Source organism: Austrofundulus limnaeus, unplaced genomic scaffold, assembly GCF_001266775.1.
Source record: "Austrofundulus limnaeus strain Quisiro unplaced genomic scaffold, Austrofundulus_limnaeus-1.0 Scaffold1, whole genome shotgun sequence".
Classification (NCBI taxonomy): Eukaryota; Metazoa; Chordata; class Actinopteri; order Cyprinodontiformes; family Rivulidae; genus Austrofundulus; species Austrofundulus limnaeus.
In genome coordinates this window covers 1,729,642-1,756,598 of record NW_013952403.1, presented here as the reverse complement: position 1 = coordinate 1,756,598, position 26,957 = coordinate 1,729,642, and the positions used below count along the sequence as shown (strand labels likewise).

The 26,957-nt window shown below is 39.0% G+C and overlaps 3 protein-coding genes across 7 annotated transcripts in view; 2 read left to right on the top strand and 1 right to left on the bottom strand.

The window, feature by feature from the left end:
* cul4b (cullin 4B) overlaps positions 1 to 5,039 on the top strand; it is an 18,863-nt gene extending 13,824 nt beyond the window's left edge. The window contains exons 15-20 of the mRNA XM_014004115.1: positions 228 to 335; positions 445 to 558; positions 651 to 756; positions 850 to 1,022; positions 1,105 to 1,257; positions 3,934 to 5,039. Of these exons, the coding sequence (XP_013859569.1) occupies positions 228 to 335; positions 445 to 558; positions 651 to 756; positions 850 to 1,022; positions 1,105 to 1,257; positions 3,934 to 4,029 (750 nt within the window). The 3' untranslated portion in view covers positions 4,030 to 5,039. The remainder of the gene's footprint in view (positions 1 to 227; positions 336 to 444; positions 559 to 650; positions 757 to 849; positions 1,023 to 1,104; positions 1,258 to 3,933) is intronic.
* A 143-nt stretch (positions 5,040 to 5,182) lies between these two features.
* On the top strand, positions 5,183 to 17,352 carry lamp2 (lysosomal-associated membrane protein 2). Of its 4 annotated transcripts, none has more exons than XM_014004133.1 (9): positions 5,183 to 5,358; positions 6,914 to 7,023; positions 8,149 to 8,359; positions 8,459 to 8,620; positions 8,707 to 8,894; positions 10,148 to 10,267; positions 10,785 to 10,839; positions 10,921 to 11,085; positions 16,184 to 17,352. In XM_014004133.1, the coding sequence occupies exons 1-9, from the start codon at positions 5,313 to 5,315 to the stop codon at positions 16,324 to 16,326; spliced, it is 1,200 nt and encodes a 399-aa protein (XP_013859587.1). In that variant the 5' UTR covers positions 5,183 to 5,312; the 3' UTR covers positions 16,327 to 17,352. The 4 variants fall into 4 exon arrangements, with proteins under 4 accessions (XP_013859587.1, XP_013859579.1, XP_013859596.1 ...); XM_014004125.1 differs by lacking the exon at positions 16,184 to 17,352 and adding an exon at positions 15,287 to 16,063; XM_014004142.1 differs by lacking the exon at positions 16,184 to 17,352 and adding an exon at positions 12,247 to 15,153 and having other exon boundaries at positions 5,186 to 5,358.
* A 3,477-nt stretch (positions 17,353 to 20,829) lies between these two features.
* On the bottom strand, positions 20,830 to 26,897 carry atp1b4 (ATPase Na+/K+ transporting subunit beta 4). 2 transcript variants are annotated; one of them, XM_014004077.1, is made up of 10 exons: positions 26,800 to 26,897; positions 26,319 to 26,375; positions 26,113 to 26,169; positions 25,335 to 25,551; positions 23,819 to 23,947; positions 23,614 to 23,718; positions 23,131 to 23,330; positions 22,690 to 22,746; positions 21,605 to 21,697; positions 20,830 to 21,518 (listed from the first exon to the last, which is right to left on the bottom strand). In XM_014004077.1, the coding sequence occupies exons 1-10, from the start codon at positions 26,821 to 26,823 to the stop codon at positions 21,357 to 21,359; spliced, it is 1,101 nt and encodes a 366-aa protein (XP_013859531.1). In that variant the 5' UTR covers positions 26,824 to 26,897; the 3' UTR covers positions 20,830 to 21,356. The 2 variants fall into 2 exon arrangements, with proteins under 2 accessions (XP_013859531.1, XP_013859526.1); XM_014004072.1 differs by having other exon boundaries at positions 26,780 to 26,887.
* Between the last annotated feature and the right edge of the window lie 60 nt (positions 26,898 to 26,957).

Here is a 26,957-nt window from a genome sequence, read left to right as displayed (position 1 = left end):
GATCAATGAAACAAAGACCAAACACAGCTAGTTTGATTTTATATTTCTATATTTAGGTTTTAAAAACAGAAAAAAACAYCATTTTCTTTTTTCAATGTTATTTTGAAACTAAAAGCCCAAAGAACGAACCATACACGGAGGATTATTTTAGCTACAAACGTGAAATGAATTCTCTCACGAGAGGGAGAGAAGTTAAAGTTGTAAAGAGTTTTTCTGTGTTTCTGCAGTACATGCAGTGCCAAGACATCCCCGGCAACATCGAGCTGACGGTGAACATCCTCACCATGGGTTACTGGCCGACCTACGTCCCGATGGAAGTCCACCTTCCTGCTGAGGTAAATACTGAGCAAATATTCAGCTCTGGAACACGGCGTTTTTATAACCCACCTCGTGCTATAAATACACAGAGTTCCTTTATTACACCTCGTGTTTATCTTTGTCCAGATGGTGCGGCTGCAGGAGATCTTCAAAACTTTTTACCTGGGCAAACACAGCGGCAGGAAGCTGCAGTGGCAGTCCACGTTAGGTCACTGTGTGCTAAAAGCTGAATTCAAAGAGGTTTGCATACATTTTCTAACAAAGTTTGTTCACTTTACTCCATAAAGCYTTGTTTATAATCATTCACTCTTTTTCATTTTCCTTTCTAAAAGGGCAAGAAGGAGCTACAGGTGTCACTTTTTCAAACACTAGTGCTGCTGATGTTCAACGAAGGGGAGGAGTTCACGCTGGAGGAGATCAAACTCGCCACAGGCATAGGTTTGCTGTCGTATCCGAGCAGACTGATTTTTCATTAAAGACAAGCTTCGTTTTTTTAATTCACCGCCACTTGTCCCCTCTTTTGGTCCGCAGAGGACAGCGAACTGCGTCGGACGTTGCAGTCGCTCGCGTGTGGAAAAGCGCGGGTGCTCACCAAAATCCCCAAGAGCAAAGACGTGGAGGATGGGGACAAGTTCTCCTGCAACGATGACTTCAAACACAAGCTGTTCAGGATCAAAATAAACCAGATTCAGATGAAAGAGACGGTAAAAAAACAAATAAACAACAATAACATGAATACTCCTGAGCTGTCAACCTGAGACTTTAAAGTTGTATGTTTACCCTCAGGTGGAGGAGCAAGCCAGCACCACAGAACGGGTCTTTCAGGACCGTCAGTACCAGATCGATGCTGCTATTGTGCGGATAATGAAGATGAGGAAGACTCTGAGCCATAATCTTTTGATGTCTGAGGTGTACAACCAGCTCAAGTTTCCTGTAAAGGTAACGACGATTATATGTGATAATTTTTTTTAACCTCATTTCTTTTATTTTTACTGTTCAGCAGCAGCGGAAAACAGAAAATGAAAGCGGTAACCGTGAGGTGAACCAGGGATGCAAGGTTTATTATCCTCTATTGCTTCGGCAGCCAGAGTATACCAGAAACAGAAAGTGTGCCTATTGGAATTTAAAACCTGTTGAACACTAGATGTTAGGATTATTTGGATTTTAGTAGGATATTGCTTTTACAGTTATCTCGATTATTATAAAATGTATAGAGAAAACGTATCGCAAGGACATTTTTGAATAATTCTTGCTTCGTTGTAAGACCTCAGCGCTGTCTCCAAATAATTATGCACTCATATAATTTAAACTTTTTTAACTAGACTGCATCACAAAACACTGAAGTGTCACCTGAATGACAATCACATCTGTTCCTGATGTTGACCCCTGCTCATGAGCTGACTTTGGTTCATTGGTTACTTAGATTTGGTACAGTATTTTACACATCGGCCTGTGACTTTAAGAAGTGACGTTTATTAATATTTTAACTTCACAAACCCAGAATTTCTTGTTATATTAAGTGGTCGTCAGCAGTGGTTCTCATATCTGACACTGACATGGTCCAATAGAAAGAACTTACTGTAAACAAGTTACATTAATTTTGGTTCTGAGAAATATATTTCATATTCTATAAATGTCCAACATTAAATATTTTTTAATTGTACTTATACGGTATGTAAATATTATAATTACAACCACAGAATGAACTCACTTTCAGTAAAATTTTGCATGTTTTTGACAACAAAAAGGAAAGTATTTGTTACCCAGTTTGTAGAATTTCTTACAGCTGCACCTACTAGAAATAACCATCTTCTGTATTACTTTTTTACTTTCTTACTTTAGATTTTCTCACACTGCACAGCTCTTTTCGTGTCTTATTGCAGTATTTAGTTTGAGGTCAGGACTTTGACTTGTTTCGACACACTTTTTATAGTCACTGTTAAATATTTTCTGCTGTTCTTTGGATCATTGTCCTGTTGCGTGACCCAGTTTCAGCCTAATTTCTGACGGCACACAGATGTCCTCGCATTTGACTATCATTGGGTAAAAAAAAAAAGAGTTCATGGTCGAGTCACTTGACTGCAAGGTGTCCAGACCCTGGACAAAAAAGAAAATCTGTGAGAGAAATATTTTAAAAATCCTGTTGTATCCTGTGTGACACACATTTTCACCAAGGGCCAGATGAGCATTATTATGGCCCTCGAACAGTTTTAATTAACTTTGACTGAAAACACGAAACGTCACATTCCTCGTCTCTTTTCTGCGGCTGATCACCGCTAACAAACAATAACTGAGCTCTGTGTATTTCCCGCCTAGAAACAGTGTTTTAACACATCCTCTTATAAACTCTGAAAAGTACTATGTGTACGACTGACTCAATGAAATAAATAATACAGAAATACTGTTAAAAGTAGAAATAAGAGAGTTTTACTCACTGTTGAGTTGTAGTGAGTAGCTGCTGTCTTGATTTCTAAACTCTCCCACTTCCCCACAGGGAATTCCCACTAGAGCAAGGGTGCCCAAACATTTTCCTCAAGAGGGCCAAAATGAAAATGTATTTGGGGCTGTGGGCCAAATGCATGCTTTTTAAGTAAAGTCCTTCATTTTTAACAATTAAGCTAGCAGCCAGTGTGGTGGCCTGCTTTTGTTTTAGTTTGTGAACTTGGAGAAAGTCTGCCATATCCTCAAGTAGTAAAAGCTCATGGGACATTTAATAAATTGATAAAATATGAGTTTTTGTGGCCTTATAAAGTGTGAAAATCTTACATGTGTGGTTAAATCTAATCTTGTTGTTTTTTGTATTTCATGCTTCATGTTTAATCAAAGATAAAATCAACACCACGAGTGAAAACTATCTGCACTACAGTCCCTTATATAGTCACTGGGTCAATGGATGAAATGACTAAGTGGAAATACTGTTTCTACATAGAACGACAGGCCTAGTAACTACTCAACTGCTGGTGGGCCAAATCAAATGGCTTGGTGGGCTAAATTTGGCCCGCGGGCCCCACTTTGGGCTCCTCTGCACTAGAGGGACATTCCAATTTAAATTTATGACTTGTGTATGGGAAATTCCAACTTCCTAGTACAACTGGGCCAAAGCAAAAGTAGCCAGCAAAATTAAGATTTTACTTGGTGAATTTCACTGGCTGCTAGCTACTTTTTAACACTGTTCACCTATATATAGTGGTGGGATGCCATCATTTTTTTGTGTAAAAAAAACTACATTATGGGAGATGTAGTTTAGGGTCAATGCTTCCTTTAAATCAGCTTGTTTTAAGACATCAATACATCTTTGAAGCTCTTGCAGGCGACATAAAAGACTGGTGACATTTGCCTTAAGTTTGACACGTTATAGATGATCTATAAAAGTGATATACAAGTCAGTCCATCTGGCCATAAGCACTTAAAAAAACTAGATTTAACATTGTAAATTAAATGTACATAATGACATTATTTGCAGGATGTTTGGCCCCTGAGCTGCTGGTTTTTAGTAACTGCCCCCTTGAGTAATTTAGCGGAATAGGTTTTGGGAAAGTGGAGACCTTTTTAACACCTGAGAGTAACTTTTTGGTCACATGCTAACTTATAKCTCTCTGTCCTCCTCTCTTTCAGCCTGCTGACCTAAAGAAGAGGATAGAGTCTCTTATTGACAGGGACTATATGGAGCGCGACAAGGAAAACTCCAACCAGTACAACTATGTGGCCTAGAATGAGGGGAAAGTAACGCCGTTGGTTCAGTTAGCTCAAAAGGTGTTCTGAGTGATCGGTCTCCAAATCTCCTGCCCCCCACCCCCACCCCCACCCTGTGGATGTTAACCATTATCATCTCCAACCCGACGACCGACCATTGAATGGCTACTGCTCCACAGGGTTTTCGTCAGGGGTCTTCTGATCCTGTGGACTGCATGCCCATAGAAGAGAATATCACCCATATTTCTCAGTGCCTCGGAGAGAGTTGGGACAAAGAAGACACACAGTTCAGTTTGCTCCTTTTTTTTAATGGAGGAGAAAAATATTTATTTTCTGACTTAGATCCTTTTTCCATAGTTTAAATCAACATGCTCTTTGTTTTTAAATCTTTTTTCCCACTTTTTGTTCATCCAGTATCCCAAGCTAATGCAGACACACCCATCAATGCTCTAAATGTATCACATGTTTGAAAGGAAAAAAAAAACTAAATATTAAACTGATTCTTGTTACTTCAGTCATTGTTGAATGTGGAACTGCTGGGCTAATCTTCACAGCTGACAATTAGTTAATAGTTAGAGGGAATATGTGTTTATTGTGTGACCCACCGCAGTTTTAAAAGGCCATGGAGGCCATATGGTTTAAAAACTGTGATCATGAACACAAGTTATACAAAAAATATATGTATTTGTGCCAAAAGAGGGCACTACTTTTGTTTAAAGTTGTTTTCAAGCTGCTAAACCAGTTCAGTTCAAGTATTCGCATACAATATTCTTTGTTGTTCATTATAATTGTGTCATTTTAAATCACCAATCTGTCAACAGGTTTAAGTGTTTTTTAAAGTGCATCACTGTTAGGAGCCATTGTTATAAAATGCACAGGTTTTTTTCTTTTGGAAGTCCGTTCAGGCCTAGACTGTGCTGAGAAGTGGAAGGGGACTACAGCCTCAACACCAGAGGGGATATACTTTTCTTTGTTTGTATGAGTTTGTTAGATTTATTGCTTAACATTAAAAGAACTCTTTCAGTCGGGTTTTTATTTTTAATTTAAATACACACCATTGTGTTTTCATGCAGGGTTTTTAGTAAAACATATTTATCACAGCCTGGAGACGTTGGTTCTGAGCTTTGGCATGCAACATGCAATAATTAACAGAAGAAGAAGAAGATTTACTGCTGGCCACGCCTCTCCGGGGTTTGACACTTCGGTCATATGACTTCCTGCTTCAGTTGGACTCGTCTCGTCTGCAGCTCGAATCGTTTTTCTGCGTTCATTTTCTGTCAAAACCTCAACTCACGGCTGTCATGTACCGATTCGCTGCATTCGCTTTTCTCCTTTTTGTGGGAGTCGGTATGTATCACGGCACGGTTGTAGGTTTTTATTTTTTATTTGTTTTTTTAAGTTGGGTCTGTTTTCGGAGAAGTGACGCGGTAAAGTTCTGGTAAAGTCTGGGCCCGACGCCGCTTACGGGTTAATGCTACTCTGGAGAATATAAAAGTATCAAAATTATTTTTCACTGGTGTTAAATCGTACAAGCATTTGTGCTTTTGTGGAGGAACTCAAACGGATTTATCTGCAGCTCTTGATCACAGAAAAGCCGCAGTCGTGATGTTTTGCTGCTTTTTAGCTGCGACGCTAATTGTTACCTGCGTCAAAGTGAAAACCGTCTGTGCCTGTTAGCATTAAAAAATAATTTACCTAAAGAACAGCTCTTTATGCGTTCAACATATTACAAGCTAAACTACTATGGACTTGTATGTCAACTCAAATAGACGATTAAACAACAACGCTAGCAATAGACAAACGTTTTGGGCAGCTATTAGCTAACTTAGCTATTAGCTGTTTTTTTTTTTTCCCAATCTTTGCTCATTTTAACGCGAATTATACGTAAAGTCTTGGGCGAAGTAAGCTGTTTCTGCTGCTAATTCACAGTAGCTGCAAATACAACAAGAAAAAGCTTTGAACTCTGTTTCTAATTCTGTAAAGAGATCAAATGGTTAGGCTAGCTGGGCTAACACATTAGCGTCACAGGGCAGTTTACTGTAAATTGGCACGTGACAGTGAAATCACAACGCAGCACTGTGGTTTTAAAACAAACAATTTAAATTAGGGTTTATTTTTGTTATTAAAGCCATACCTAAAGGTGATTATGCTGATTAAAAACAACCATGTTGTGATGGACATATGTAGCTTTTCGGGTGATGTGTCATGTGATTTTAGGCTTGTCTGTGACTTTTGTCCACGGAAATCAGTGTCTCATCATGGCTTCTCTTTATTTTTTTCAAGAAAGGTCAAACATTTGTACAGCTTCGCCTACATATTTTTTTTCTTAAAAGGTTCTAGTAGACATCAGAGTTGATGACAAGGCATGTAGTGTTAAAACCTTATCAGTAATCTAAATGGACTTTGCCTGGTCTGTTAAACTGTACGCTGTTATTCAGTCAAAACAAGTTAATGGAGTTCTGATTCCACCTGTGTTGTAATGTGCAGGATAAGCTAGGATACACGTTAATACAATTTTAACATTTCACATTGTGAAGACCAGTTTTATCACACTTGATTAAGGTCCTCCGCGTATATTTTGAATCTTCTAATTTGTTTTGACTGTAACCCTGGAGGTCTTCTCATGCATTAAATATTATCATAATTATAAATGTTAACATAAATATGTGTCTGCCCTGCGTTGACTGTTGACCTGTAAGGATCAACTTATCTCGCTCTCTCTCAGCTGATAATCGCTTCAGCTCCTTTAACACCCTCTAAAAGAGGAAAGAGACACGGCTAACGCATAAAATAACCTTTTAGTGTTTTTAGGTGAAGAAAAAAATCCAAAATTTGACCTTGAACTCTTTTATATATTTTTTAATTCAACTTTGTACAACAAAAGCTGTGTTTGTCTTTTCAGTGTTCCACCAGTCTCATGGCATTGAGGTGAATGTCACAGATAAGGACAAACTATGTCTCTACGCCAAGTTACAGCTCAACTTCACAGTTTCCTACGAAGGCAACCAAACGGTAAGTGTCTACTCACACTAAATGCTGTTTGACACATTGGTCTGCTGTTGAAATGTGTTAACTCGACTTCAACCGGGAAATCTGAGTAACGTGACTGTCACATTACCACTGAGGAAATGTTGCCATAAAAAAAGGGGAAATGGCAGAGTCATGACAAAGTTGGGCAGATTCTCATTACTCAGGATTTTATTTGGTGTGTTTTCCTGATTCGTTTCCTTCAATTGTTAGGTCATGTGTTTTGTTTCTTTGTTTGTCTTATACTTGTCAAATGTTAGGGAAATTATATAAAAACTACAAGATGTAAATAATTTTTTTTGTATGCTTTAGGTTTTAAAAACAACAGCCATTGATGTGGTCCGTCACATTGGAGTTAAAGTGTTTTATTCTTAATTTTATTTGGGATTATGCACAATAGAAACACATGCCAAAGAGGCAGCTCCATAAACTAGATTGAGAAAATGACTAATATCCATTTACATCCTCTAGGAGAGTAAATACATAATATATACAGAATATAAAACAAAATTAATACTACCAACTAGGTTTACAGTCTCATAAATCAGCTCAGTATAAAAATTTGATACAAATCAATTTTACTGAACATGAATCTAAATATAATGTTTAAATGTTAATTWAAAAAACTCAATGTTAAATTTATTCAATAGAAAACATCAAATGACAAACTAATTATACACTGCTAATTATTGTTGACAGTACTGGACACTAAAGTGCTTATTTTGGCTTCTTATGGAAAAATATTGAAATTGTCACTTAATTCTTGTTGAGAAGTAAATTCCKTCCTCTAATGATAACTATAAGAAATGGTAATCTTTTGATCTTCCAGTAATTGTTGATAGAAATGGCACTAATGTCTGTGGACTGAACATAAATAACTAGTTGTGTTTTTACTGCTTAAATATAGTTTCTAAAACATGGAACTGATATTTTTCCCCATTATGTTTATTAGGAGACAGGACGTCAAAACTTGCTCATGTTCTGTCCTTCTAAGCCATTTTACTCATATCTAAACAGTTTGTACAATATTGTTATATTGAATTTTTATATGCTTGTTTTGAATAAATTTTTTTATCAACTTTGATTTTGATTTTTTGCTCTTTTTTTCAGATTCACACTAACTCGTTCAAACTTCCTGAAAATGCCACGACAGACGGTAGTGAGTGTCACGACAACAGTTCGACCCTGAAGCTTAATTTTGGAGCTGGACACTCCTGGTCTATTAACTTCATCAAGAATGGGGAAAGTTACCATGCAGGCCTGGTAACTTTTATTTACAACCTCAGCGACACCAGTTACTTTCCTGGCGCTTCATCTAACAGTAATTCATTTTTCCATAACCTTATATTAAAATGGTTAGAAATACAATGACGAACAGTCTTTTGACTCATTTATTTTGTTTGTTTGTTTTTACTTGTAGAAACTATGAATGTGTCTCGGAATGCCAGCATTACTGATGTTGAGTTGAACACCTGCTACTCCTGTAATAGTAACGAGATGATCTCRGCTGATCAGGTCAACATGACGCTGTCAAACGTACTCATACAGGCTTTTGTCATTAATGGGAGCATGAGTGAGAACAGTGAGTACAGATGTGTCTCCTTCACAAAACATTTCTCCCACAGGTCTGCTTCTGATGCTTCGTTTCCCTGTTTTCTTCTCAAACAGTAACCGTTTGTGCTGCGGATCAACCTGTAATTCCTACTTCACCCAGCACGACCACTGCTGCCCCGACGCCCACCACCCCGCCAACTCCCCTCCCCACTCCTCAAACTGGGAACTACAGTGTTGAATCCAACGCCTCAGTCTGTCTGTTGGCCAACTTTGGCCTCCGGATTGGTTTCAAACTTAACCAGGTACACTCATGAGTACAGAATTATGACGACATGAGATTTTTATTTTTAAATAATTCGCCACTATTAAGATGTTTGGGTTGTGCGCGTGTTTGACTGGATATGTTTTGATAAAACTTGAAGACAACTGCCTAACTTTTGGAAACGCAGTTCAAGATGGCTGCCACTGACCTGACCTTCAAAAACAACAAAAATGGCTACAGCTTTACCATTTACCTCTAATGAGTAACTTTGGCCCTGACCCAATACCCGCACTCCCACCCTCGTTCCTCGTGAGGGTGGGCGCGTTCATGTTGAAGGGTTTGAGTGCGTAGTGTCCCACATTCTCCACATTCACCCTTCGCCCCGCCCATTTTGGGAACTATTTCCACCCTTCTGCGAAGTTTGCATTTTTACGGACTTCGGTGAAGTGTAGTACCCACAATTCATTGCTGCCAAAACAGCGACCATCTTTTTTTTTCCCTACACTTTTATTGAACATTCGAACATGGAACAAAACATAACAATGCTGCCGGGCGAATGAAGAACTATAAATGAAAAAAGAGGGAAAAAAATATAATAATAATAATAATAAATAAACAAACAAACATTAAATAAAATGATTACACCACAAAAAAGAACCAATCTCTACAAAATTAAATCAGGAATTTGAAAAAGTGAACAAGACATTGTAATTTTTTTTGCCTTCTGATTATTAGAGAAGTGAGTAGATTGCATATATTGTGTAAACTTAATCATGAAGGAGATAACATTTCTTTTTTTAAAACATTTGCTTTTATATAAATGAAATTTGCTTTTATATAAATGAAATTTGGCCTAACAGCGACTGGTAGCCACTGGTGTTTGATGATGTAATCTGTACTGTCCCAGTTCTCAATTGTTTTGCACGCTTGTAACCTGCACACTCGAACACTTTTGTGCACTTGGACTGAATCCACACTTCACAGAGCGGTGTAGGGTGCGCACTGAGCAGTGGGATTGGGCCTTTTAGAGCCAGCTCAAATCAAGATGGCCACCACAGCCTACTGGCTTTACAAAAAAATACAATTGCTGTAATTTGTGTGGCTGGGAGTCGCAACATATCCTAACCAAAATGATCACAACTCCATCATTTCCTAACAATTAGATGATCTTTATTATGAAAGGTGGCAGGCGATGCGTTCATTCAAGGAATGTTGGGCCTTTTATCATTTGTACAGAGATTATTTTTGATAACATACTGATGTTTTAGAAAAAAACCTTTCTGTTTGTCTTAGAAGTACCATGAGATGAACTTTAACCCTGTTGGGGCGAACGTTTTTGGGAGCTGTGGATTCGACAGCAGTGAGCTCATGCTGGAGTCTGAGGAGATGATCGTAACTTTCACATTTTTCAACGTAAGTCATCTGCTGTCGTAGATTTGCTTGTGAAATGTTATTTCTTGACTTGCTCTTATTTACACCTGAAATGTTTCTCTGAAACTTTCACGCTCGTCCCATCTCACCTTATTTATAGGTTAATCACATGGCTAAAACTTTCCTGTGGTTTTTAGCAGATTTAGCTGAATGTTTTGTAAACATTAAGTTACTCATCAACAAATCAGGAAAAATCTACTGCAGTCATCTTTCAAGCTACAGCATTAATGAAAGTTCCTTATAATATTTTTATGTTTGCATATTTTTCAACGAGTAACTTTTTAATCTAGGCAAAGCGGGACAGATTAATGGTTACTGTGTATAGGGTAAACGCATCCAGTTTTTGTCACTTCTTAGAGAAGTTCCAAAATACAAAGTGTTCACTAACAGTATATTTTTGTCACACAGAAAAGAAAAGTGAACCATTCATTTATTATAAAGTTACAATAGTGTTTCTAAACTTGGTTTTTTTTGTTTTGTTTTGTTCTGTTTTTTGCAGGACACAAAGAAATTCCACCTACATACTCTGAAYGTCACAGTCAATGCTGGCTTTGGTAAATAGAAGAGTCATATCTGCTTTTATAAACCACAGGCCTGACTGACTCTTAAAATAAATGTTGACTTGTGTTTTTAAGGTTTCAATGAGGTGAAAACCAACCTGAGTCTGTGGGAGACGAACATCGGCAGCTCCTACATGTGCAACAAGGAGCAGAACTCCACCATCACGGACCAGCTCAGCCTCTACACCTTCAACCTGCGAGTGCAACCCTTTGGGGTGCAGAAGGGCGTTTTCAGTACAGGTAAGCCATTTCTTTCAGATGTTGTGTTGTATTATTTATTGTCAGGGTTWGATGGGAACAGGGTGTGGTTACAGAGAAGTTGAAGTGAGGAAGTGGGGATTTTATTTGGTTTGGCTCAGAACCTTTACAAACCATGTGTAATTAAATATTTTCCAGGAAACTGTTTTGTTTTCAGATCAGTAGGAAATTATTGTGGGCAGTGTTTGGAAAGTGCCTTTTAAAAGTGAGGCACTTAAGGATTGTATAGACAGAAAACACAAACAGGCTTATATTTGATTTAAAAACATGGGGAATTTCAGTGGTGGGCACAGCTAATGAGGTTCACGAACCACTAATCTGCTACAATTAGTGGATGCTAATGCTAACCGCTAAGACGACTGTCACTCAGCCTGTGTCACACGTCTTCATCTCCTTCCAGTTGAAGACTGGTGGGACTGAAGCTAACCTGTTATTTTGATTCTATTGGTTTAATTTGAAGGTGGGTGGGATCAGCCAATCCTAACCAGAGTTATAGCTCTGTTTATTTTGTAATAGACCTACGTCCAGTTTACCCCTTTCAGAATAAAAGTAAAAAAAAAAGTAACACAAGTGTTTGTGTTATTTTTAAAAATAGTTTGACGTTAGTCCAACAACAAATAACAAACACTTTCTCTACCATATTTTATATGTAGTCGGTTTTTGTATTTGTTGTTTAAATATTGTTAAATGTTGTTTTATTTCTTTTTGATGCTCTTAGTTTGTAGTTTAGTTGCTAAAGAKGCTACACACATGGTGCCAGGCATGTCCAGCACTGCTTGTAAGAGGAGTAGTTTATGTTTAATTTGGGATAAATTGCATAAAAATATAAGTTTTACACCTGTGAAGTTTTTAGGGGACTTGAAATTAGCGGAACCCAATTTAGCAGAAGCTATTAGTCTGCTAACAGTTTCCAAAGTTATCAAAAAARCTAATACCCTAAATGAGATGCTAGTTCCGCTATTAGCAGATAAGCAGAACTGTGCCCACCACTGAAGGATTTATTGTATATAATTAATAATAAAAAAGGGCCAGGCCAGCTGTTGAAAAAGGCAAATGAAGTAGTTTTTTTTCTGTTGCTTCAGTCTTATCTCAGTTAGAAAATCTCAGTTCAACCAGTTTGACTGACTCTCTTTTTATCTGCAGCCTATGAATGTTCATTGGATGACCCCAGCATCTTAATCCCAATCATTGTTGGCGCTGCTCTGGCTGGCTTGATTCTCATTGTAGTGATCGCTTACGTGATTGGTCGAAGAAAGACCCATGCTGGATATCAGACCCTTTAAATTCAGTTTTTTTTTGCTGTTTTCCTGAAATGTCATTGGATTTCCAAGTCTGGTCCTCGGCTTTTATGTACAGTAGTTTAATTGGCACATAAAAACTCAAGATRTAATTTTATGAACTTGACGGCATAAATTTTATTATCTGGCGATSTTAAATCTGAGTTTATTTGGTCCAAACAGTGTTTCTCTTTGGGATTTCTAATGTTTAMAAATGGAATAAATCTGTATAAAAAGAGGATGATTAGCTGTTCTTTTCGAGGACCAAACTTGCCTATCCTTTTTYCCCCTTCCCTGTAAGTTTTGTCTTCCCTTATTGTGCTTTTTGTTAATGGGCAAGTGCAAGACCCTGCAAAGCAAATCTCAAACATTGTAGTTAATRCATTAAAATTATTTTCAGTGTGCATTAATGTTCAGGTACAGAAAATCCATGACATTTATGGATTTATGCTTTATTTCCCCACTCTCTCCCACACGATTGGCAGTTTTAGGATCCTGCATTTGCTCAGCAGACGTTCGCCCTCTTTTTGTTTGCTTTGTTGTCATTTATCCTTTAAGCACATTTATGATTTGACTTTTCATCGTCACATTGAGATGTATTCAAATGTTCTAACACCACTTTTGTCACAGATGAAAGCTAAACAATCAAGCAGCTTTTTTTCCTTTGTTCCTTTGAAATTTGTTGATGAATGTCTGCTTTATTTTGATAAGTTGTCTAAAAATGTTGTTTTGTTGTTTTTTTAAGCCCATGTTTGCCCCTGTAGACCAGGAGAAACATTGGGATTTTACCCAACCTTGTGACTCCAATCATATTTTGAGTGTGACCTCAGATCACTCTTTATCCCTCTACGGCAGACAGATAAGTCCAGATGAAACTAATAATCTCTGTGGCTCATTTTGCGTTACCAAACTCCACATAACGACACCATCATTAGCTTTATGAAATTCATCTGTGTGGGTTTTCCTATATTTGCGCACACGCCAGAGAAATTTCTGCTGGAATACTTTTTGGCATTAGGTTTAGAAAAAGGGACAAGACTATTCAGTAATTATTTGCTTTCAGCACATAATTCTGAAAGCAGAATATTTTCATGCAAATGCACTAATAGACTTTAATGTCCAGCTTGTTGTCTTGTGTACGTGTCTGGGCTTCACAAGGAAGGAAGGGAAGTTAAAGTTGATGTCAAACCTTTTCTTTAGATGTTTGCAGGAGTTAACCACAGGAGAAGTTTAACATGCTTTCTTAAACAAAGACCGATTTAAAAAAAAAAACGCCACTTTTTAGTTGTGAAATTCAGTTCTATCTTGGAGCTACGTAGCTGCTGCTCAACACAAAAACTGGAAACAGGGAGTGTGGCTGTGTTGAAATATGAAACAGCCGACTGCGTGGAGCTAAATTGGGGCAATAAAGTTTGTTTAAAAATGTTTTTTGAAACTGACAGACAACATTTTGGATCTAGGAAAAAGGTTTTTAAACTGATAGTGAAAAATTACTTGTATCAATATATGGCATGCCATTGTATCATATGATTAGCAAGTATGGCAGGCTGTTGCATCATGTAATTTAAAAATATTGCAGGCTTTATATCATAAAATTAACAACACATGGCTGGCCGTTGTGTCATATATTCAAATGTGTGGCAGGCCGTAGTGTCATATAATCAAAAATATGGTAGGCTGTTGCATCATGTAATTAATAAGGTTATGACAAGTCATTTGTATTATGTACCGGCAATTAAATATGTATGGCAGGCCATTGTATCATGTAATCAAAAATATGCAACATTTTTCATTTTCAAAGGCTTTTTTCAAAAAAATACTTTCAAAAAATTAATTTATATTTTTTGGCCCCAATTTGGCTCCATATACTTGTCTTTGGATGCCTTTATCTGTGCAAAAAAAGAACATTCCCTAAAAAGATAATAATAAAAAACATAATAAATCTGTTTTTAATTTCTTTAAAAGTTCAGATATCAGAGCTAAGTTCCTGTGAGTTTTATTGAATTTTTCAAGCTTACAACTGAACATCTGTCAGCAGGTTTTATTCTCCTGACTTCAGGTGCTCTGTGTGTGTGTGTGTGTGTGTGTGTGTGTGTGTGTGTGTGTGTGTGTGTGTGATACAGTCTCAAAAAATGTTTGTAGAAAGGATTGTTTTTGTTTTTCACCTCTGAGTCGATTGTTTATTAAAAGAAGCGTTCAGGATGAAGTCAGGGAGTTGGAGCAGAGTGTTGTGATCGGCGAGCTTCAGGCTGTATTTAAATAATGATAAAGTGGTAGCTGTTTATTAATTCTAGCAGAGTGCTGTGTACTATTTGCACTTTGCATTTTTAATTTTCTGATCAGATTTGCTTCCACAGGTTACTGTATGACTGATTCTTGCTCATAATCAAATAAGAAATTAGATTTTTTTTCTTTTGTTTTGTTCATGATTGTTGCCGTCTTCTTGTATTTCAGCTTTGTAAAACTTGCCTTAATTAAATGAAGATGGTTTTGCAGCACCACTAAGATTTTATAAATCTGACAGGCTTGTCATAACATGTAAAGAGTTTGCCTCATTAATTAATTCACCTCCTTGTTTGGGGAATAATTGCACGTGTTGATTTAAAGGGACTTGGTGCTGCAGGACCATCTCAGTTACTGCGTTATATGCAGACAGCTGATTTTTATCTGCACTCCCGCTTCCTGTCAGCTAAAATTATTTGAAACTCAGTTTGTGTGATTGAAGCTTTATAGTATTTTCAATGGAAATAAAAAAAAAGTTTAAAAAATGGGATCCATGTTGTTGCATACGTTTTGTCTTTTAAGTATTTTTGCATTCCCTTTTTGTTCTGTTTTCTTAAAGAGAAAATCTATATTTTGTTATCAAGTCAGACGTTTTCTTCTGTGCTCTCTTCACTATCATCTAGCGGTGGACTGCCAGGCCGAGGCTGAAAGCTACGTTGTCCCCATAGCTGTCGGAGTTGCCCTGGTTATTCTCATACTTATTGTTGTGGTGGCCTATTTCATCGGGAGGAGGAGAAACATGGCTTCCGGCTACCAATCCTTCTGATTTTACTCTCCTCGTTCAGAGCTTTCTCTTTAACAAGGGATAATCGCTGCYTGTTGTCTTGCAACTTTTTTTTAACCAACTGTCAAAACAAAAAAGGTGTTTCAATGCGGTGTTCAGTGGTGGCTAAGTAATGTTTGGGAGTGCTTATATTTGTTGGAGGGTGAGTTGACAGAAACTTCAAACAGCTGGTCTGCTTTGCATAAAAACTGGAAACAARAAGAAAGGACTTCACCAGGTTCTCATTAACCTCCATTAATGAACTAATCCACAAAGATTAAGATGTTTTTAAAACGTATACCAGACTTTAGGGGTGTCCTGGTTTGTCAGGAKTAGATTTGTTGAGTTTTGTGCCAATCAAGTGTCAGAAATAAGATTTATTACTAAGAAGCATTATTACAGAAAATGGTCTCCAAAACACAAATTTCCTTGTTTTTTGTGTGTTTGCTTTGAAAATGTTTCCAGATTTTAAGCTCTGCTGACCATTTTGTTGAACTAAACCAACATAGACATGTTTTATTCTCATCAGGAAGAATTTCTCCAAATTAATTAGAAAATTTATAATTAAGTAATTGCATTCACCTTTTAATTTGTCTGTTTTTGTGTTTTTCTTATTAAAACCCCTGATTTTCTTGTAGGTTCTGGTCTCTTTCCTGCTACTTTCAGCTTCTTTTTCCCCTAACCTGTTTGTTTTCTAACCTCCACCTCCTGTTTCTGCTGAATCACTAATTGGTGTCTGTCTGTCTCTTTATGTCAGCTGAGGAATGCTTCCTGGACGCTGATTTGAGCTTTTTGGTGCCCATTGCCGTGGGCGTGGCGCTCAGCTTCCTAATCATCCTCGTGCTCATTTCCTACCTGATTGGTCGTCGGAAGAGTCGCACCGGCTACCAGTCTGTTTAGTCCAACCCACACTCCTCTTTATTCCCTTTCCCCCCTCGTCCTCTCAGCTCTTTAAAAAAAACATCTCACTCGGCTTGTCCGCACATCCAAAACATTCCCAGAATTTAATTTTCACTTTTCCCCTACTTTGGCAGCGTCTTCCTGCAATAACTTTTGGCTTCTTCCTCACATCCGAATTTCAGCCGTTTTCCTTTAGTTGTTTTTCCGGCGCCAACAACTGAATCAAGTACCAAAGTATTTGATTCATAACTGAAYAGTTTCATTATAAATTGCATGTCTTATAAAACTAGATTTATCGCTGTGAATAGCCCTCCGCCTCCTCCCTTCTCTCCCAACCCAGAGAGGCTTTTTACTCTCACTTCCTGTGCTGTACAATAACAGACATGTAAATTAATCTCTTGTATAGAACGAATGGCATCGATTTTTTTATGACACGAATGTATGGGCAAGCTAATAATAATAATAACAATGCCACTTCATAAAAAAATCTGCTTTTCATTGATTCTTTATCATAACTTGAAACAACAGCTGAACTAAACTTGTTGCACAAACTTAATTGTAGCTTGATGAAAGGGACAATAACAGACACTTTACCAGCAAAGGGACCAGGTTTTTATTTTAATTTATTTTATTTTATTTTGGAAATGCATGAGGCTTATGTCTGGAGATATTAAAATCGAAAACCTATTTTCTTGTATGAGGACTTTTGGTAAATAATCGTGCTGTTTCTTTGTAATTCTTTGACATTTCACGGTCATTTTAGTCTCGCACTGTGATCAGCCTTTTTACATTAATAACAGTAATGAAATGCTTAATCTACATGAGGCATTAACCTTTCAAACATGAAGTTCACTAAATCCTGTGGTTTCACTCATGTTCCCTGGCTGTGTGTTCGGTCGCTCTGACACTTCTGTGCCTTTCTGTTGTGCACCTCTGAGTTGCGTCTCCATCTGATGAATGTGGTTCAATGATCTCGATTAACACAAGTGGGGAACAAATTAAATAAAGTTTTGTTCTTGTTTTGTATGTTTGTCCTTCTTATTGCCGTGTGCTGTGCTTTTATTATGCAAAAGAATTTAATTTGATTTATTATTTTTGGTCCACCAGGTGTGTTTTATAGCTTTTATAGTTACGTGATGACCCTCGTTAAGTAATTGCACCTGAACCTTTTAATATTTCTCATCACTCCTCGGTACTCTACTGTTCGGCAGGGCTGGGTTTAGCCAATTTGGTGCCCTGGGTGAGATTTCAGGTGGTGCACCCTTGTGCAATTTTCTAAATCTCACACCCAATTTACATACCAAATTATCTCTTTTTGCCTTTGATATTATTTTACTAAATTATTAGGATTAATAAAACAACCTACAATCAGTATTTTATGAAGGTAGAACACTGAAAACCAGACTTTAACCTGAACTTTATCTGAGATCATAACAAACTTCTGTTATCTTTATTTTCTATTTACACACCGAGCACCATGTTTTGACTGCATCATACTTTTATCACATAGTATCCTCTGCACCATATAACACCTCCGTGTAGTAACAAAGCAGAACAAGTTACCTTCATAACATCTACTGACTAAGTCAACACATAAGTTACGCTTCTCTGTCACAAAGCCTCAATAAGTCAGGATACTTCCCCTGTMCCACCCCTGCTGAGTTTTGTGATAAATTTTGACTCTGACAATCTGTGTCTTGGCCTCGGTTCCTGCAGTTGTAACAAAGGGGCTTGAATAAAATATCTTGCTTTCTGGAGAGAGAATATTTTTTTTACATTTTAGTATATTATAAATTATTGAATACAGCTGGACATTTTATTCCTTCCTGTATTTTAGTTCCTGTTGTAGGCACAGTTCCACTAAAGCACTAATAGGGGAACTAATTTTCTGATTAGTGCTTTAGGGCTTTTACTAATTTCTTAATTTATTGGTGGATTAGCACTTGCTAAATTYATACGCACTAATTTAGTTTTTTTAATGTTATTGATCAGCATTGTTAACAGCTGAGGGTGAAAGCTGTCAGACGCGTTGGTCACTAGATCAGTGGTTTTCTAATCTTTTTGCCTCCGACCCACAAATAACAGTTGCAGACACTCGTGACCCCAGATATTACTTGTTTACATAGCAAACTTTGCTAATAATTCTGTTAAACATGGGAATAATAACTATAAACAAACATAGTAACTATGATACTAATTTTTATTCATTATGATTATTTAAAAAAATTGCAAAAATTCTGATGAAAATATTCTAATCGCATTTTTTGCATTTAAATTTAATTGACGTCTGGAAATCGTCTGGGAACGCTCACTTGATGTTTTGTGACCCACAAAGGTCCTGACCCCAACTTTGGGAACCACTAGATGAGGTGAAATATTAATATTCTGCACATAGAAAATATTGTCTCATGTTAACACTGAAGAATGTTCCGTGGGTCAGCTTGGATTTTAGGGCTTTAGAGTTAGCTTTTGCTAAATTTTTAAGCGTGTTAGTGCTTAAAGGGTACCTAAATATTAAAGTTAGTGCTTTAGGGTTAGTGCAACTAAATTTTAKATTAGTGCTGCCCACCACTGTTCTATAAAATTGAAGCTCCTCTCTGGACTGTAGAGCATTTACTCTCACCTGCTGCTTTATCAGACACACCTGTTGAAGTGATTGTTGTACAAATTGCAAATCAGCAGCTTTATGTCTGTAGATGTGGTGAARATGACTTGCTATGGTTCAGACCAGGCATCACAATGGGGGAGCACTGAGATTTAAGTAACCCTGAATGTAACATGGTTGGTTGTCTGACAAGTTGGGCTGCGTATTTCAAAAGTCAGAGGTCAGACTGGTTTGAGACATCAGAAAAGCTCAAATAACCACTCGTTCCCACTGAGGTCTGCAGAACATCTCTGAACAAACAACACATTGAAGCAGATGAGCTCCAGCAGCAGAAGACCGCACCGGCTGCCACTCCTTTCAGCTACGAACTCAGGTAACGCTTCACACAAAGTCACCAAAATAATTGAACATTAAGAGATTGGAACATAATGTCTGGTCTGGTGAGTTCACTGGACTCCCAGCAGTCTCCACAGCTACCAGTCGAGCATCTCTGCAAGAACTCCGTGGTGCTAACATGTCGAAACGGACCAACATGTCTGAGTAATGTTTTCAACATCTTGTAGGATCTATTCCACAAAGAATCTGAGCAGGTCTGAGCAGAGACAAGTGTAATACTGTATTTCCTCAACAGCTGCTGCTCTGCACAATTTAAAACTAACTTGAAAGCAAAATGCTGCAAAGATAAGCACACTCAGGCCTATTCAACAAGTGGTCCCTGGGCCAAATATGGTCCTTTGTAGAGTTCCTTTGGTCCTTTTTATAGGACCAAATTTCACCAAGTTTCAATTTAACACTGCTTTATCTAAATGTACGAAAGAATCCAACTCATCAGATCCTAAAGTTGTCTGACAGGTATTGAAGTTTAAGAAAAACACTTTTATAAAATTATGTTTCATATAATCTGATAAAATCTAAAAGATTGTTAAAGGGATCCACAATTAACATTAGACTTTATTTGATAAACATTTATTTTAACTGTAAAAGAAAGACTAAAAATACTGTAGGCTGTTTAGTTTTGTAAATTTTTAAAAATATATTTTAACACAGGGCCATTTTATTTACACGCAAAGCATTCTGGGTAAATGATGACGTGGATAGGTCAGCGGTGTGAACGAGCTATATCCACCCTGAAGGTTAATCTTGGACAATATCTGATGATYGACTCTTTTAAATGAAACCAGAGAGCGTTGACAGAGAGGAGAAGGTAGAAATGACTCAGCTTGTAACTGAAAATATAGATGGAGGACAACAGAGCTGCTTCATGGAAGAAGAACCTAGCTTAGCCTTGTTAGCCTTTGCGCTAGCGCCGACGCTATATTGCCTTATATGTATTAGATCAGCACTAGCGCAACAAACAAGCTAAACTGAGGTCCTCCATCCATATTTCAGTTGCAGGCTGAGTCATTTTTGTGTTCCCCTCTCTGTCATGTGGATGGAGGACCTCAGTGACGAGAGGAGAATGTGTAGCACTGAGCTAATACATACATATGGTGATAGCATTGAGGCTAACGTTCAAGCTAACAGGCTAAGCTGAGGTTCTTCTTCCATGAAGCAGCGCCGATGACCTATCCACATCATCATTTACCCAGAATGCTTTGTGTGTAAATAAAATGGCCCCGCCCATATATTTTTAAATTTTTAGTTTAAAAATTTACTAAACAGCCTACAGTATTTTTACAGTCATCAAATAAAGTCTAATGTTACAACTCATCCTTCAACATTGGTCCACACAACGTCTTGCAGGATTATGTTTAAAAACCTAAAAATACCTCTGCAGTGTTTTACTAATAAAATCTGAGTAATGTTTCATCTTCCAAACCAAAGAAAAGCATTATAAAAGTCAAAAACAGCTCTTTTCAACATTAATATTGTAATCATGTCGTTTTCTTTATTATGTCTTTTTTTTTACTGTATAAGTACAGTACAAGTCTTGTTTTCAGTGTTTACATGATAGTTCTTTGAATTCTTACAACATGTTTGAAAAATATATTTCTAAACAAAATTAGTACTTTGTCACACAAAGGTATGCAAGCAAATCCGAAATCTAACACGGCGACATCTCTAATTTGATATTATCTGTTTAAGGTCATGATTGAATTTGCATAGCCATGAGATAACTAGTGGGCAGAGTTTAATTTAGTTTGATTAATTTCTCTAATCATTAAAAAATACATATGAGGAACTGAATTGTAATTATGCACTTATCTTCTGCTCAGCACTTCTTGATGTGCGTGCTGGGTGCACGCCACACAAAATAAATCTACTTCTTGAGGATTCTGTTTCACGTGAGAAGACGTTGATATTAAAGAGAAATATGAGGAAAAGAAAAAATAACATAATTCATGAAAAATAAGGACTCAAAATAACTCTTTTCTTATACATATTTTCTCATTTTTTTTTGAAGCATCTCGCTGGCAGCAACGTCTTACGCTCCAACATCCAAAGAGAAGGTCACGCTGCCCAGGTAGCGGTCAGTGGGCGAGTCGTTAATGATTCCTTTTCCGTTCAGTTTGCATTGCACCTGAATGTGAGTGTCATACTGCACTCCTGCGAAACGCACAGCCACGACAGGCGAAGAGTAGTTTACCTGAGACCGAGCAGACAGAACAGAGTGCTGACACGTGTTATAGTCAACTATCCTGCCACAGCAGTCTGTCATAAATCATTACTCACATGTCTGAGCTTCCCATAGTATGGATAATACTTCATGTCAAAAATACTTTTAGGGAAGAACTGGATTTCTCCTAATGCCTCAGGTGGTCCTTTCTGAGAGGAAAAACAGCATTGTTACCTGGACTTGTTCCCACTTACATGCTACCCACTAAAGAGACAAGTATGGCAAAGATGGCACTGCTTTTAGGATGGCAAGCCGCAACTGGCCCAATTATGGTTTGGTTAATGTGGCCCAAATCTGTCAGTGATGCAACTGGCCCAGTTGTGTTTAGGTTTATGTGGCCCAAATCCATCAATGTCACARATGGCCTGGTTGTGATTTAGTTTAATTGGCTCAAATCTGTCAGTGACACAACTGGCCCTGTTGTGGTTTGATTTATTTGGCCCATATTTGTTAATGCCCAACTGGCCCAGTGTGGTTTGGTTTCTGTGGYCCAGATCTGTTTATAACACAAATGGCCCAGTTGTGTTTTGGTTTATGTGGCCCAAATTTGTTAATGCCACAAATGGCCCAGTGTGGTTTGGTTTCTGTGGCCCAGATCTGTTTATAACACAAATGGCCCGGTTGTGTTTTGGTTTATGTGGCCCAAATTTGTTAATGCCACAACTGGCCCAGTGTGGTTTGGTTTCTGTGGTTCAGATCTGTTTATGACACAAATGGCCCGGTTGTGTTTTGGTTTATGTGGCCCAAATTTGTTAATGCCACAACTGGCCAAGTGTGGTTTGGTTTCTGTGGCCCAGATCTGTTTATAACACAAATGGCCCAGTGTGGTTTGGTTTCTGTGGTCCAGATCTGTTTCTGACACAAATGGCCCAGTTGTGTTTTGGTTTATGTGGCCTAAATCCATCAATGTCACAAATGGCCCAGTTGGGGTTTGATTTAAGTGATGCTCGCCCCATATATGGACCACCTCTGGCAAACCAAATCTGGGCCACCAAAGGGCTGCCATTCTTTGTAGTATCTCGACTGAGTGTTAGTGCCTTGTGTGGGCCAGTACTGGGCCAGACAAATTTTGCTATGTGTGTAGATTTGAATGCATTTCCTATTATTGATACACAATGAAATGTTTTAATGTTAACTGTACCTTAACTCCACAAGTCACATTTATTGGTTTTCCCTGCCCAGGTAAGTAACCAAGGATCTGTGAGAGTTAAAACAAAATAAATAAAATAAAAATGTTAGAAAACAACAAACGAAACAGCATAAATGCAGTTTGATACAATAACTTCAGTGTTCATTTTAAATTTAAAAACTGATTTTTTGCTCTAAGCTTAGCTTCACAATAACCCTCATGAGAATCAAAAATTTCACATTTGTTTATATATATGTTTTGTAAAAGTTTGTGTTTTTTCATAAGGAAATGCACAAAACAACTAGTCAAAAATATTCATCAAGACAAACGGTGCACTAAAATAGAGTAACCTGTTCTTCCTAGAGTGACCACAAGGTGTCGCTGTAAAAAAAATTACATAAAAAACTTGATCTTTTATGTTCTGCTTGTGCTCAGATGGAATATGTTTCTTACCCGGTTCATTCGCAGCAGGATGCATGGCCTTCCCTGAGAGTAGCCATAGTGGGGGTCGTGCAGCCCCGAACAGTCCTGCAGCCAAGACCGCTTAAACTGGCACGCTTTCCTCTCTGCGCTCTCCTCCAGGTTATCCTGCATGAAGTATGTGTCGTGTGTGCAGCGAATATTCTTCCTGTCCTGGGCACCGTCATTATAGGCTGAAAAGTGGAGAGCAGAGACAAGGGGTGGTTGAGAAAGGAGGAGGAGGGGGGCATAAATAAACCTTTGCAGCAGCAAAGTCCTGCCAGGCTCAGGCCTCTGGTTAAAGAAGCTTGACAAAAGCTGGGTGTGAAAAAAAACTGTACTGAATGGCTACTTTCTGCCCACTAAAAAAGGCTTCCCTTCCCAGCATGCACTGCGGGAAACACAAAAGATGTCTTCTTCTTTTCCAACAAACTCAACAACCTCACTTCTCAACATTAACGCAGATGCACGACTCACGTCTTAAAAGCTCGTCCATAGACCTGGCGTACTTCTTCCAGGATTTGCGGTCGGATGCGTTGAAAGCGATCTCGTGGCCTTCTAGGTGCGGAGCCATCGTCATACCTGCCAGTGGAGACCAAGAGACAGTCAACTGTGCAGAGACTCGAGGAGACGCAGAAGAGAGATGGACGGGTTGCAATTGGGAGTTTGGGGTTTTATTTACCTGGTGGCATCACTCTGTCATTATAGGTGGGATGATAGGGACTAATAGACCACATGAGGCAAAACAAACAGCCCCCAAACATGGCTGCAAGGAACACATAAAGTCCAGCGTAGAACAGCAGGATGAGGCCTGAGGAAAACAAGGAAAATGAGTTATAAATCATTCATTTTGAATTTTTTTTAAACCACATGGATTATCTCAATGCAACACATCCCTGAAAAGATTAATTCGAACAGAAATCCTGAACCAGTGTTTGTGAAAAGTAATGCCACCCCCCTCATGTCTAGACCAGCAAAAACCTCTGAAAAGACTTTGTTTAAACTAGACTGTAGTGAGCTAATATAAGAACCAAACTCTGAGAACCGGTATTGTTCTGTAATTTTTAATTAACACTGTATTTTGTAACTCCTAAATTAAATGGCTTTTGCTGTGCGGGCAGTTTCACAGAGGACTAACTGCGGCCAGCCTTGCGTCCCCAGAGCCACAAAGGCCTTTCTGTTTGCGCTCAGTGAGAATTCTCCCGGCTGTCCTTTCACTCAGGAACACAGTGAACCTCCGGTTGCCATCGTAGTGAAGGTCTTTAGCAGCCATAGAGGCCCAGCCAGCTCCAAGGAGCCCCCATCACCCCCACTCTGGCATTGTGTCCCCTCTTACACACTCGACTCACAGGACACGCAGCACAGACTTCGACTCAGGACTTTTCTTCAGGGGACACATGGGCCTACCCCCCCGCTCCTCCACGAGCGTGCACACCGGTTATGTAGCTGAAATCAGCTCTTAGCCCGGGAGAAGCAAGATTCCAATTTATGCGCAACACACACGTTTTCTAAATCCATTTAGTGTCTGCACTCGGTTGGATCATGTTAGCCTTTGTGTGGCACGGTGCTGAGGGCGGGTGGGGGGGGGCACAACTACATCGCATGGCAACTACTCTAGAATACCAAAAGGTTGCTCCATCATCGGTGACTCAACAAAATCTGCGTCAACGTGTTCGGTTTTGGCAGAGAGCTTTTTAAAAAAAAAAGTGTGTCTACGTGTTTTACTGCAACTAAGCTGTCATAAACATTTTAAGTTTAGCCACGAGGTCGTCGAGGCTTTGGGAACGAGGCTGTGGAGAGCATGGTAAGATGTGGAGGAATGTGATTCCTGGCCAATGCGAGGCCTGGAACACTGTCCTCCTGCTGAGGACGCGTCCCCAGGCAGTCTGTTTTTGTCGGGACTCTCTGAATCGTCCGTGCACCTATGTAAACATCGAGGCTGAGGACACTGACACACACACACACACAGCACAGTGACTGCAGAGACATTTCTCACCCCCCAGACTATCCACGAGGGGCTCTTTGAGAAAAGAACACTCAAACCCCCCATGTCGTCTCTTGAGCTTGTTTAAAACGAGTCAACCATAAAGTACGCAATAATAACTGCTGTTACTGGACATATTAAAACAGAAAAGCACATCAATCCAAATGTTCCAGCACCCCGACAGCACAGAACATGTCTCGCTTCGTGAACTCACTCCAGCTCTTGCCAGAGCGCCCCATGAATTCGTTGGTCTCTGCATTCCACAGGTATTTCTTCAAGTCGGCTATTTTCTGGTGGAGGGTCCTCCTGGGAATGGGCCTGCGCTTCCACCTTTCAAAGTTCAGGTCTTCCTGCTCGAGGGGCTGATGCTCGGCCAGCTGGTCCTGCTCTTCCTCCAGCTCCTGGCCATGTTTCAGTATCACTTTGGCCGGCTGTTGAAAACAAGAAGAGAAAAAGCCCTCACCACACATGTCCATGAAACGGCCGAGTCCTGCAGTCAACCTCTTATGATTTCAAATCACAGCAAGTAAAAAGTTCAACAAAAAGAAATGGCATGCCTCCTGAGCCGAGTATGACCGATAAAATAAACTGCGAGGCAGTGCTCTGCATGTTAATGAACATCACACTGATGGTCCGGTCCCCCGTTTCTGGAAATTATAAACCAGACGGTGACCTTGTGGCACACGTTGGGAGATCTGACCTCCGCTGAGCGGACCCTCCCGCCTGGAGCAGCAGCTGCAGACAGCAGAGCTGGAAGGTCAACCCGACATCCAGATGTTACTCACTGACGCTCAGCGTCTGCTGGCCAGGACACACAGATCCCAGAGGAAGCAGGGGACACTTCAGAGCGCCACGACAAACTATCAAGTTGCTCTTTAAGTTTTGATTTTATTTGATTCAGCGCTACTACAATATAATATTAAAAGAAAAACAGCTAAAGCATCCAGTCCAACAGAAAAATTATGATTAAATTAATTAATTTAAGCACTTACAGGACTTTTAACAACCTTCTCCTCAGATCCTCCCTCTGTGGAACTGGGCTCCATGTTCTAAACAGCAAGAAAATATATTCATCAAAAACCAGCGACGCTTCCATTATCCAGTCAAATAAAACAGCAAATTACACCTGCGTGCGTTTAACAATGACAGTCTCTCTCATTAAATTATCCACACATAATTTAAAAAGACAGAAACGTACCTGTAGTTTTCTTCTCAGTAACGATGCGAAGTGGTTTGATAGTAAACCTCTGGATGCCTACGGAGAAACAATATTTGTCAAAAAGTTTGTAGGGATTTCATTAGAAAGTTTTCAGCCATGCAGGTGGGGACAGGGTTGCCGAGAGCCTCCTTCAACTAGGCGCGCTTCATAGTGAATGAAGTTTAGACAGAGAAAACCTGGGGGTGGGATACAGAGTGCTTTTTTGGGTCTCTGAGTGGATTTGGCAGCAGCCTGAAGCCCAGCACTGCATTCTGTACACGCACACCATCAGCTATTGTCTGCTGAGTTGAAATGAAGCCTGAATACAATATTTACAGCTCATCCTGACGCAGCTCAGACAGACAGACACGCTTCATTCATTCATCTTGATTTATTTGTCCAACGTGGATCAGAAATGAAATGCAAAGCAAGATTTGTCCTTTTGCTCAATGCATGCGCACTTTTCCAGCTTGCATCCAACCTTGAGTCCTGAACCGTTTTCCATGAGCTCCCTSCTGCTGAAGTTCAAGTAGTCTTCCTCCCTGGTCCTTCATCTGCACTCCAGTCACGTAGTGCTCAGTTGCCCCCCTGTAAATGTGGGAGAGGGGGACTTCTGAGGGCCTTTTTCCACCCCCCACC